Source organism: Bos grunniens, chromosome 29, assembly GCF_055505025.1.
Source record: "Bos grunniens cultivar Pamir isolate PY7600 chromosome 29, Bosgru_T2T1.0, whole genome shotgun sequence".
Taxonomy (NCBI): Eukaryota; Metazoa; Chordata; class Mammalia; order Artiodactyla; family Bovidae; genus Bos; species Bos grunniens.
Genome location: NC_141193.1, coordinates 39,884,989 through 39,898,756, shown reverse-complemented (window position 1 = coordinate 39,898,756; position 13,768 = coordinate 39,884,989). Strand labels below are relative to the sequence as shown.

General features: G+C 43.2%; 1 protein-coding gene and 1 long non-coding RNA gene across 39 annotated transcripts in view; one reads left to right on the top strand and one right to left on the bottom strand.

Annotated features, from left to right (window-relative positions):
* DLG2 (discs large MAGUK scaffold protein 2) overlaps positions 1 to 13,768 on the top strand; it is a 2,335,250-nt gene that overhangs the window by 1,913,387 nt on the left and 408,095 nt on the right. For all 33 annotated transcript variants that reach the window (XM_086384619.1, XM_086384611.1, XM_086384617.1 and 30 more), the window contains one exon: positions 3,033 to 3,189. In XM_086384619.1, the coding sequence (XP_086240745.1) occupies positions 3,033 to 3,189 (157 nt within the window). The remainder of the gene's footprint in view (positions 1 to 3,032; positions 3,190 to 13,768) is intronic.
* LOC147342530 (uncharacterized) overlaps positions 1 to 13,768 on the bottom strand; it is a 124,029-nt gene that overhangs the window by 54,003 nt on the left and 56,258 nt on the right. The window lies entirely within an intron of this gene.

Here is a 13,768-nt window from a genome sequence, read left to right as displayed (position 1 = left end):
AGAAAACTAGTCCACTGACGTCATCTTTTACCCATTCTCCTTCCCTTGTTCACTCGTTCAGCCACATGGCCTCCTAGCTTTTCCTTGACAACACCAGGCACCTTCCCATATCAGGGCCTCTGTCCCTGCTAGCTGGAATGTCTCCTTTAGATAGCATGATGAGATTCCTCACCTCTTCAGTTTTTCCTCAACTGTCACCTTTTCAGTAAATCCTGAGCAAGATCATCCCTGCAAGCACCTGTCCTTGCACTCCTCCACTTTTTCTTTTTCCCAAAATATGTACTGCTTTCTAACATACCCTATAACAAACTGACTTATTGCATGTTATCGCGTATAAGTAGTCTACACCCACCAGAATGAACTAACTCTATGTCAAGTTACTTCTTAATACATAGCATTGTTACGTATCACTTATAGTCCAAGCTCTAGTGTGCATTGTACACCTTTCTTCAATAAGGGTAAATATAGCTATAATGCATCTCTTTATGCAAGGAAATGTGATAGCAAATAAAAAAGTCTGTGTAGTCATTATTATGATGACCTAAATATCATATAATATTCCTTATGTGTAGAATCTAAAAAAAATGCTACAGATGAACTTATTTGCAAAGCAAAAAGAGAGTCATAGATTGAGAGAACAAACTTAGGTTACCAAGGAGGGGGAAAGAGGGTTGGGATGAATTGGGAGATTGGGATAGACATAAAATCACTGCTATGTATAAAACAGATAACTAATTAAAAAACTCATGTATAGTGCAGGAAACTCTACTCAATGCTCTGTGGTGACCTCAGTGGGAAGGATATGGATATACAGAGAGTGGATATGCATACACAAAGAGGAATTAAAGATCCTCTTGATGAGGGTGAAAGAGGAAAGTGAACAAGCTGACTTAAAATTCAACATTCAAAAAAACGAAGATCATGGAATCCAGTCCTTTCACTTCATGGCCAATAGATGGAGAAAAGTGGAAAAATAGTGACAGTCTTTATTTTCTTGGACTCCAGAATCACCGCAAACAGTGACTGAAGCCACAAAATTAAAAGACACTTGCTCTTTGGAAGAAAAGCTATGACAAACCTAGACAGCATATTAAAAAGCAGAGATGTCACTTTGCCGACAAAAGTCTGTATAGTCAAAGCTATGGTTTTTCCAGTAGTCATGTATGGATGTGAGAGTTGGACTATAAAGAAGGCTGAGAGCAAAAGAATTGATGCTTTTGAACAGTGGTGTTGGAGAAGACTCTTGAGAGTCCCTTGCACAGCAAGGAGATCAAATCAGTCAATCCTAAAGGAACTCAACCCTGAATATTCATTGGAAGGACTGATGCTAAAGCTGAAACTCCAATACTTTAGCCACCTGATGCAAAGAGCTGCTTCACTGGAAAAGATCCTGATACTGGGAAAGATTGAGGGCAGGAGGAGAAGGGGGTGGCAGAAGATGACATGACTGGATGGCATCACTGATTCAATGGACATGAGTTGGAGTATATTCCAGAAGATACTGAAGGACCGGGAAGCCTGGCATGCTGCAGTCCATGGGGTGACAAAAAGTTGGTCATGGCTTAGCCACTGAACTACAACAATACGTTTATGTATAACTGATTCACTTTATTGCACAGCAGAAACTAACACAACATTGTAAAGCAGCGATACTCCAATAAAAAATTAATTAAAAAAATATATATATTGGACTTTGTCATTCTTACATCATTAAGAGTAGGAAAATAGAAGAGAAACATTTCATAATTGGAACTGAGATATTTGAAAGAGAAGGGTAGGTGATATTAAAAAAAGATCTTGGTCAAACCTGAGGCTTGCAGGATAACATTTTTTGAAACTACTGATAAGAGATAATTCGACTAGATGCTTTCTTAGAACCCTTGAAATTCTGTGTTCCATAATTTTTCAACCTCTAAACAATCTCAATGAACTGTTGGCTTAAGATTTGATCTCTCATCCTTTTACTGATGACTCTCAAATCTGCCTTTGCAATCCTCTCTGAGAATCTAAACTCCTATCCTTTGTCTCTAACTGCTTCACACATCTCCACAAGGATGTCCAACTAGTACCTGGAATTAAGCATGTCAACATCATTCTCATGCTTGTATCCTGGATTCCACCCACACTCTCTCCCCTTTTTGCAAGTACTTATATACAATGCGGGAGACCTGGGTTCCATCCCTGGGTCCAGAAGATCCGCTGGAAAAGGAGATGGCAATCCACTCCAGTACTATTGTCTGGAAAATCCCATGGACAGAGGACCCTGGTAGGCTACAGTCCATGGGGTCACAAAGAGTCAGATACGACTGAGCGACTTCACTTTCACTTTCATATGTTCTTCCTTCCTCCTCCAATACCCGAAACAACCTCTGTTCCTGCCTTCAAATTACCCCTTTCATGTTGCCGATTCTTTTCATCATCACTGCCCTCACTCTTGGGCAGCCTGTCACTTCCTTAAACCTGGATTCCTTGGTCAATATCCTCAGTAGTTTTCCTGTCTCCCATCATATCTGTGCTTCCAACTCCATCAATCCTACACGTGGCCATTTGTAATCTTCCTAACATTGATTTAAATAGTATTCATGCCTCAAAAATCTTCCAGTGAGTCCCCACTGCCTCCAGAGTAAATTTTAATTAAACAAAAAACAAGCCCACAGGCTGTCATGTAATATAGTTCATCGTCTGGCCTATTCAGTCTAGTCTCTTGTCCCCCAAATTCTCTTCCTCTTTTTGGATACATCCATCCTTTTGAATACTGCTGCAGTAGTGCTCAGTACAAGAACAGATGTTATAAACAAAGGAAAATTGGAAGTAAAGCTAGTTTAAGGAAATGTTTTGGAATTAGGGATAAATTTGCATGTATATTGCCATTTGTTACAGTGAGGAATTCAGACATCTGCCCTGATATTAGCATATTTTTGATATGCAAATTTATCATAATTGGAGAAGCCATTTTCATAGGTACTAAGTAAGAGCGATGTAAATCTTGACTGGGCCACCCTATGGACGTGATTCTCCGCTTGTTTCTGCAGGGAGCCCCGCAAGGTGATCCTGCATAAAGGTTCCACTGGCCTGGGCTTCAACATCGTGGGCGGAGAAGACGGAGAAGGTATTTTTGTCTCCTTCATTCTGGCTGGTGGACCAGCAGACCTGAGCGGGGAGCTCCAGAGAGGAGACCAGATCCTATCTGTGAGTATTGCTCCTTAATCTTTATTCCCTCCATGTCTGACACCATCTGAGAGAAAGTCCCTTCCAGTTATAACTCCAAAAGCACCTTCATTCCAAAGGAAATACGGAAGAAAGCATTATGGCTTCAGGTGCACGTCGCAATTTAAATGGCATTCAGGTTTGAGGTGCATTACTTCCTTCAGAATCAGGTAGAGGTGCTAGTGTTTTCATTTAGATTTTCTGAGACATATTTGTATCCAGTAGAACATTGAGAAGCATGCATTTTTTTTTCAATATATTACTTATTTTTCAAAGTGCTAAATTTCTTTCAAAATCCATCATTATACTCTAAAAACTGCATCTTCATGATGCATGGAGTTTGTTGCATGGAACTGTTTAAGAATAATGTAGGGGCTTCCCCCATGGCTCAGTGGTAAAGAATCTGCCTGCCAGTGCAGGAGACACAGGTTCAATCCCTGTTCTGGGAAGATCCCAGATGTCACAAAGCAACTAAGCCCGTGTGCCACACCTATTCAGCCTGTGTTCTCGAGCCCAGAAGCCACAACTACTGAAGTCCACATGCCCTAGATGCCCCACAGCAAGAGAAGCCACCACAGTGAGAAGCCCACACACCACAGCCAGGGAGTGGCCCCCACTCGCCACAGCTAGAGAAACGCCTGAGCAGCAACAAAGACTCAGCGTAGCCAAAAATACAAATAATTTTTTAAAAATGAATAATGTGTAAAATAGTGCTACATACAATTTGCTGATGTTGCTAAGTGGTAGCACATCACCATTTACCTCAATACAAAAATTACTAGCAACGAGTTAGCAAGGATTTATGCACCAGCCATATTAGAAAAGTAATTACTTTATAAAAGTAACTTATATTCTCACAGTCACCGTGAAAGGTAAATCACCATGTCCAGATGAAAAGAATATGGTTCAGAGAGGTTAAATGACTTGTCAAAGTTCACCTAACCAGGGATTTCCCTGGTGGCCCAGTGGTTAAGATTCTGTGCTTCCACTGCAGTGGACATGAGGTCAGTCCCTGGTCAGAGAAATAAGATCCTGCAAGCCGTGTAGCATGGAGGAAAAAAAGTGCACCTAACTAGAGAGTCAGAATAAATATTCAGTCTTAATATCCATCACCTACCTCCTCTTACTCGCCTTCCTTCCTTTCATCTTGCTTTCCCCACTCCTGTCTTCTCCAAGCCATTTCTTCTCTTTGAATATCTATTGATGCTTCTTTCTATTACATCAAGCTACCTCCTTGGGATAAATTCTATGATAAGTAGTTAAATCCACTATGAGTGTTCATGTCCACTCTGCAGTTTTGGCAATCATGCAAATAATAACAGAGAATTACATAAAGAGCCCAGTTTTATGGCTATGGTTATGCTGCTGCTGCTAAGTCGCTTCAGTCGTGTCCGACTCTGTGTGACCCCATAGACGGCAGCCCACCGGGCTCCCCTGTCCCTGGGATTCACCAGGCAAGAACACTGGAGTGGGCTGCCATTTCCTTCTCCAATGTATGAAAGTGAAAAGTGAAGTCACTCAGTCATGTCCGACTCTTAGCGACCCCAGGGACTGCAGCCCACCAGGCTCCTCCATCCATGGGATTTTCCAGACAAGAGTACTGGAGTGGGGTGCCATTGCTTTCTCCGGCTATGGTTATGATTCATAACTAAATAAAGCATTTAGTTTGTGGTTTTCATTGTGCCCTTTGGAAAATTCATTTTTGCTGTATAGCTATGATATATAACTAGAATTTTCCAAGTGACCTAATATTTGTTAACCATCACTCCAACTCCCACCCCCTGCACACATGATTTACCTATAGGATGCAGTCAGTTGACCTGAGCAGTGTCCAGTGGTCTGCATGCTTGACCCTCCCTTTTGTATGTCTGTGGTTCTCCCACACATAGAGGTTCCTGCTCACTCAGCAACTATCAGATGTCTAGAAGGACTGAGTATGGAAGAATTAGGGTAAGGTCCCGTGCCAGGCCCTTGTTCTATCGCCTATCATCACCCCTTCAACTACTCCCCCCGACCTACTTCTTCTATACTTAAATGACATATAAGATAGAACTTAACATTTCTCCAAAGAAGACATACAGATAGCTGATAAACACATGAAAAGATATTCAGCATCACTCATTACCAGAGAAATGTAAAATCAAAACTACAATGAGATGTCACCTCACACTGGTCAGAAGGGCCATGATCAAAAACTCTACAAATAATAAATGCTGGAGAGGATGTGGAGAAAAGGGAACCCTCTTGTACCATTGGTGGGAATGTAAATTGGGCAGCCATTGTGAACAGTGTAGAGATTCCTTAAAAACTAGGAATAAATCTATCATATGACCCAGCAACCCACTACTGTGCATATACCCTGAGAAACCAGTTTTAAAAGACATGTACTCCAATGTTCATTGCAGCACTATTTACAGTAGCCAGGACCTGGAAACAACCCAGATGTCCATTGAGAGGTAAATGGATAAAGAAGCTGTGGAACCTATATACAATGGAATATTGGTGGTGCTTTAGTCACTAAGTCATGTCCAACTCTTATTCCGACTCTTACAAACTGATGGACTGCAGCCCACCAGAGTCCTCTGTCCATGGGATTTCCCAGGCAGGTATACTGGAGTGGGTAGCCATTTCCTTCTCCAAGGGATCTTACTGACCCAGGAATCGAATCTGGGTCTCTTGCATTGCAGGCAGATTCTTTACTGACAGCTACGAGGGAAGCAGGAAGCCCAGTGGAATATTACTCAGCCATTAAAAAGAATGAATTTGAGTCAGTTCTAGGGAGGTGGATGAACCTAAAGCCTGTTATACAGAGTGAAGTCAAAAAGAGAAAGACAAATATATACTTTTTTTAATGCATTTTTATGAAATACAGAAAACTGGTACTGATGAACCTATTTGCAAGGCAGGAACAGAGACACAGAGAACAGACTTATGGACACAGCAGGGGAAGCAGAAGGTGGGACAAATTGAGAAAGTAGCACTGAAACATATGTAATACCATTTGTAAAATAGATAGCCAGTGGGAATTTGCTGTATGACGCAGGGAACTCAACCAGGCGTTCTGTGACAACCCAGAGGGGTGGGATGGGGTGTGGGGAGGTTCAAGAGAGACGGGACATATGTATGCCCATGGTTGATTCATGTTGATGTACAGCAGAAAGCAACACGACATTGTGTAGTAATTATCCTCCAATTAAAAATTTAAAAAAGAAAATTTTAGACAAGATATAACTTTAAAATTCTAATAAGCTCTTAAACCTCATTGCCCGTGTTTATTTACATGTTTATCTTTCTCTACTAAGTTACCAAAAGCTCTCTGAAAGCAAACTCTGTATCTTGTATGATTTTGTATCCTCAACATTTAGCACAGTGCCTGGTACCTAGCCATCTCTCAAAAATTATTTATTGATGAAAAAGTATTAAATAAAAATAGTGATGCCTTGAAAAGTCACTAGAGCCTGGGAGACTGACTCTGAAATTCTTTCTAGGACATACTTACATATCTTCCTCATCCTGGCTGAAAATCTGTAGACTGGGGGACCACTCTGTCATTTCAGTACAATCAGCGTTCCCATTGTCAAAGAACTTTCCCAGACACAAAGCACTTTCACATGCATCGATTCTAGGGATCAATGTTATTATTTCTCTCAATTTCCACATCAGGGAAAGAGGATTCAGAATGGCTAAATGATTTGTCTATAGCTCCACAGCTCCTCACTCTGATGTGGGACTCAAAAGCAGCTCCCTTGACCCCAGATCAGTGTTCTTTCTCCTCACGGCACAATCTCTCTTCGAAACCTTGACAATGATCTCAGTGTATACAGCCTTCTTTGTACACATTGCTTGGTGTGCACAGCACATTCAGAAGCACACAGAACCACAGTGAGTGAGTGAAAGTCGCTCAGTCGTGTTCAATTCTTTGTGGCCCCATGGACTATACAGTCCATGGAATTCTCCAGGCCAGAATACTGAAGTGGGTAGCCATTCCCTTCTCCAGAGGCTCTTCCCAACCCAGGGATCGAACCCAGGTCTCCTGCATTGCAGGAGCCACCAGCTGAGCCACCAGGGAAGCCCAAGATTACCAGAGCAGGTAGCCTATCCCTTCTCCAGGGGATCTTCCCGACCCAGGAATCGAACTGGGGTCTTCTGCATTGCAGGTGGATTCTTTACCAGCTGAGCTAGCAGGGAAGCCCACACAAAACTATAAGGAACTAATATTTACATGGAGCTTTTGAGTCAGTCACAGGTGTAGCTAACGTAATCTTATAACAACTCTAGCCTTATTATGTTCACTTGAAGTATGAATAAACTGAGGCACAGAGATGATATTATTGACTTTTTAACTCTGTTTAAGAAATCCCCTAAGCTATGGGTTTTATTTGTTTAATCTCTAGGCAGGTGGTGGGAAAAGGAACGAGATAATAACCTTGTTATGGCTCAACAAAGAAAACTCCCAAGTATTTCTGCTTCCAGAAGTAGATTAATCCATTTAAATATTATTGCCAGGACCACAGAGTAAGCATGGCAACAAATCAGAATTATAGTCTTCTTAGAGATTTCAATTCATAGTACATAACAGCAATGTCTGAAGTTCAAATATCATATTCTTTTTTATGTAAAACATTTGCAAAGATAGTTTAACAATGAAAATACCATTCATTTTTTACAGTTGGAAAGGAAAAGGAATTCTTTTCAGCTTGTGAAAATTTATATAAACTGTGGCTATAAATTGGCTAGTATAAAGGTTCAGTATTGGAATTTCATTGTTTAACACTACAAGGAAGAAATAAACAGGCTTGAGAAACTCACACGTTATTACAATATGGAAAGAAAACTGACAGAATTATTAGCAATGGAATATGGAGGATAATATTTTGCACCTACAGCTTCCACTGGACATGTAAAGACAAGCTATACCTTCCTAGAAGACAAAAGAACAAAAACCCTAAATAAAAATTCAATGCATAGATTTCTAAGTCATGTAAGATTTATTTGCAAGTAAGTCATGCTAAAAATAGCATAGTACATTTAGAGAGGAGAAATAGCATCCCTGGGGAAGAGAGCCGAAGGGTAGATCTCTGCTCTCGATTGATCTTCATCGAGAAGGGACTTATATAATAGACAACTACCTTGCTAATCAGGGATGCAATATCCATTTCTATTTTCCTGAATTATTCTCCCACACAGACTGCAGACTCTTCTAAGACAATTTGTTTTATTAATGGCTTACTATGTGTCAGGTTCTGTACCAGGAAATGAAATCTCAAAGATGAGTGAGAATAATAGATCTCAAAATGCTCACTGCCCAAAGCAGATACAGCTGTCTTCCATATCCGCGGAAGATTTGTTCCAGGACAACCTGTCAACAGCAAAATCTGCTAAGCTCAAGTCCCTTGTATAAAATGGCATAGTACATTGAATACAGTCGGCCCTCCGCATCAGCGGGTTTTGCATCCATGCTTTCAACCAACTGGGCTTCCCTTGTGGTTCAGCGGTAGAGAATCCACCTGCCAATGCAGGAGGCATGGGTTTGATCCCTGGGTCAGGAAGACCCCCTGGAGAAGGAAATGGCAACCAGCTCCAGTATTCTTGCCTGGGAAATCACATGGACAGAGAACCACGGGGTCACAAAGAATCGGACACAACTGAGCAACTAAACAATTCAGCCAACTGCAAATCCAAGGCCAACCGTGTATCAATGTATCTAATGTGTGTGAGCACACACAGAGAGAGAGGTGGCATACTGAGGAAAGAGAAGAGAAAGCACTTAGAACAGAGCATGTCACGTTGTAAGTACTTAACACTATTACTACCAACCACTGTACCTTATGAATATGTGTCATACAGTATAGTGAAAGTTGCTCAGTCATGTATGACTCTGTGACTCCATGGACTGTAGCCTGCCAGGCTCCTCTGTCCACAGGGATTCTCCAGGCAGGAATACTGGAGTGGGTAGCCATGCCCTTCTCTGGGGGATCTTCCTGACCCAGGGATCAAACCCAGGTCTCCCTCATTGCAGGTGGATTCTTTACCATCTGAGCCAGCAGGGAAACCCAAGAATATGTGTATTATTTTTTGTGTGTCAGATCACTGTATCGGAGGAAAGCCTCTTTTCGATAGTTTGAGCAATTCCTTCTTTGGGGCAGGTGTTAGAATGGATGCTGCTGCTGCTGCTGCTGCTGCTAAGTCACTTCAGTCGTGTCCAACTCTGTGCGACCCCATAGATAGCAGCCCACCAGGCTCCCCCTTCCCTATGATTCTCCAGGCAAGAACACTGGAGTGGGTTGCCATTTCCTTCTCCAATGCATGCAAGTGAAAAGTGAAAGTGAAGTCACTCAGTCGTGTCCAACTTGCAGCAACCCCAGGGACTGCAGCCAACCAGGCTCCTCCATCCATGGGATTTTCCAGGCAAGAGTACTGGAGTGGGGTGCCATTGCCTTTTCTGTAGAATAGATGAGCATTTCTCAACATGAGTTCACGGGACTCTGGAAGAGCAGGATTGTATTGGGTTTCTCCTGAGTGAAAGGGTTCCCTAATGACCAGTTTCCTTCACTGAAGACCTTTTCAGAAACCGTTTACCAGCGCGTATTGGGAACCTCTTTATGCTATGCTATGCTAAGTCGCTTCAGTCGTGTCCGACTCTGTGCGACCCCATGGACTGTAGCCCACCAGGCTCCTCCATGCATGGGATTTTCCAGGCAAGAGTACTGGAGGGGAACCTCCTTAGAGACCAATAAAATATATTGCTTTTCCCAAACGTATTTGACCACCAAACCATTACTTAAGGAGCACCTCACAGGATATCAGTAATGGGAAATGTTTGAGCAGATATGTATATAGTTTCAATAATCAACTATTTTGTGACAAGGGAGTCATATGTGCATGCTAAGTCACTTCAGTCATGTCTAACTCTTTGTGATCCCATAGACTGTAGCCTGCCAGGCTCCTCTGTCCATGGGATTCTCCAGGCAAGGATACTGGAGTGGGTTGCCGTGCCCTCCACCAGGGGATCTTCCCCACTCAGGGATCGAACCCAGGTCTCTGACATCTCCTGCATTGGCAGGTGGATTCTTAACCATTAGCGCCAGCGGGTGCCTATAAAGAAAAAATAACTAGCTGTTGACTATGTTTTAAGATTACGGGCGCCATCTAGTGTCCTTACATTGTCTAAACACTTTGCAAGCTGAAGACGGAGGATTCCCAAGCTCCATTGCAGGAATTTATCCTGCGCTTCCTCCTCCCCGCCAGAACTAAGTAGTTAAGATGCTGAAGGAAATCATCTCCTCAGGCTGCATTCCATACACATATTGTGAGTGATCTTCTCTCTCTAATTTCTCCTTTATATTTTCTATCTCTCCAGGATTTATTATAGAAAGGCTTATCCAATAATTGAACCATCTTCTTGAGGTTTTTTGTGGTGGAGAATTTAGGGCATTCAGCATGCAATCATGTTAACTAGTGCAGTAGCCTCCTCAGGCATTCTTTCTGCAAAGGGAAAGACAGAAATGCCTCTGTTATTGTTTGTTTCAGTGCTTTGTTATGAAAAAATATATATGTGGAGCAGAGCACACAGAAGCAATACTCTATGAAGAGGCTCTTTCCTATCTCACCAAGCAATTTTAGTTTGTTCAATCCTCAGGAGTCTAAAAGCGATCAACCTAGCTGACCCCACCAACTCCAAAGCTCACTCTTGATGGACGTGAAGTGTTTAACTCACTGTTCCAAGATCTGTGGTTGGGAATAAAAGTGAAATGTGGCAGCTGTTGTCCTGAAAGTAGAATAGGTTGTTGTGAATTTTCAAACTGAAATTGCATGGTGGATTTAGGAAGAGTGAAAAAAGAGTCACAGCTCACCTGGGCGTTGCGTTAATGCTTAGGTTTCCTTCCTGTCTTCATGTTTAGAGCCGTGCAGAAGGGAAGGGCTTTGTTTGCTAAATCCTTACTGTCAAGGGACTCAAGTGGAATTCAAGCACGATATACACTCTTCACCATGCAAGGGTACTGATAATGTCACCTTTGTATTTATCAAGTAACAACTCAATTCCTTCCAGTATTACACCTGAAACCCAGCCCTCCCCCTGCCTCTCACAAAAAAAATAATAAAACTAAAATAAAGTCTCACATTATTTGTGTGGTGCCCTGAAGTGGTCCTCTTAGAAGCTTCCCAGCCCCCTCCCATCCAGTGACCCTGCCCTATGGGCCATGTCCTTCCCCTCCAGCTCTGTCCCCAGCCCCAAGGAGGATCCACATTTTCATCATTGGCAGTCCCTGAGGGCTTCCGTTTAAGGGACTGTTTCCCAGTGCATCTGCCTTCCAGAGAGGTTCTGAGGTCCGGGGTGGGGTGCAGAGGTGGGGACAGGCACCATCTCTCAACTCTGAGCTGCACTCACCTTTTTCCAAAAGCACAACAGCTTAAACTAGAAATTTTGCAGAGTCTCCAACATTTAGCTTCCTTCCTCTCATCTTCAACACTAGGAGTCCCCAAACCCCGATAAAAGCCCCGCCCTTCCCTCAGAGACAAGCCTCAGTCCCAGCTGTGGTTATCCTGGCCTCAGATGGGGTTTGTCTGCTTTTGTTTCCTGGTTGAGCTCTGCCTGCTCCACCTCCCCAAACAAAAGAAGTGCAACAAGGTAATGTTTCTGAAAAAAGACTTTTTACTTTAGCCCTGACCAGTTAACTTCAGGTTTCTGGCCCAGAACCCACACGATGGCTGCCTCCCCAGGCCTCTGTGCCTGTTGCAGGCATTGCTGTCTTCGCTGACCCCCGCTCTGTCTAGATTCACCGACTCTTCAGGCTCTGGCTTTGTTTCTCAATTTTGGAGCCCCTCAGGCATCTCCGCACCTTACTGGACTTGTCTGCCTGCCGAACTCAGAACACACAGTTTCCTTGCTCAGTTGTTGTTCAGTTGCTAAGTTATGTCTGACTCTTTGACCTCATGGACTGTAGCATGCTAGGCTCCTCTGTCCACCACTATCTCCCAGAGTTTGCTGAGATTCACGTCCACTGAGGCAATGATGCTACCTAACCATCTCATCCTCTGACTTCTTGCTCAGGGACCCCCTCCCCGCCGCACCCCCCCCCCGCCGCACCCCCCCCCCGCCTCACCCCGCCCCCCACCCCCCGCCCCCCGCTCAAATAAAAAGCACTGTAGCCAGTGAGCAGACTTTCCCTCTGCCTCAGCGTCAGAGCCCACCATCCAGGCTGACCCCCAGCCCACCCACCAGAGCCTAGGGATTCAGCGGGGCCCAGCTCTGCCCTAGGAATCCTTTTCTCCTACCGACTGTCTGGACACACATACATCCCTCATCACATACAAATTCCAGACTTTAAGAAGAGTGAGCCTTTCAAAAAGCATTTCTGATCATGTCGTTTTTCCCCTTTTCTTAAACTTTCAATGGCTTTCTGTTGTTCTTAAGATAAAATTCAAAATTCTTGTTGTGTCCTACAAGGTTTCACAGGGTCTGGCCCCAGCCTGCCTTACTGGCCTCTTCCCTGCTCTCAATTTCACCCTGGACACCCTGGCTTTTGCTTTCCCTCAGTCATGTGTAAAATATTTCACAACGTGGCATCACCCACAGGATGAAGGACTACAGTGCCATAGCTGCCACTGTGGGAGATGGGGTCTCCCAGGACCCACAGTGTGGGTCACCCGAGAGGGCTCAGAAGAGCTTTTCTCTACTGACAAGGTGAGGTGTTTCTGTGCTGTAACAAAAGGAATGGCCAGACCGATGGGTGTGCAACTTCCTCCATGGGCCTGTGCATGTACTGAATTTTCTCTGTAAAGGCTCTTAGAGTGAACCCAAGCCTTCTATTACCCAAAAGGGGTAAGCCATGGATTGCCCCAGACTCTGCTTAAGAAGCACCCCTATTGTCTGACATAGAATATGGCTGGTAATACCTGTCAAATGAATAAATTCCGTATACTTTGTGGGCATAGTAAGAAAGCAAAAGTAACATGCTATTTTCTGGTACATCCCTTAAACACTGCTTATTCAATATCATTAACACACTATATACATATATATATGGTGATGGTGGTGTTAGTAGCTCACTTGTGTCCAACTCTTTGCGATCCCATGGAGTGTAGCCCGCCAGGATCCTCTGTCCATTGAATTTTCCAGGCAAGAATACTAGAGTGGGAACCATTCCCTTCTCCAGGGATCTTCCTGACCCAGGAATCAAACCTGGGTCTCCTGCCTTGCAGGCAGATTCTTCACCATCTGAGACACCAGAAAAGCCTGTCTCTCTCTCTATATATATATGTGTGTGTGTGTGTGTGTGTGTGTGTATCTCACTACTTGAAGACCTGCTGCAAAAATAGTACATGGGGAAACATGTAAAATCAGACCTCTAATAGATAACCCACAGGACAACCACTCAAGGACTCAATGTTAAGCAGCTTTCAAAAGTTTGAAATTCAGTTTAGTGATACCAATTCCAGCTTTTATCAAAGTGATATTTCTACATGTGTGTTCCACCTAATACCAGATCTGTGAAACACTCCATGAAAAAGAAAAAAGGTTCATAATCAAATAAAAGATCTGAGAAGTTCTACAGCAAAT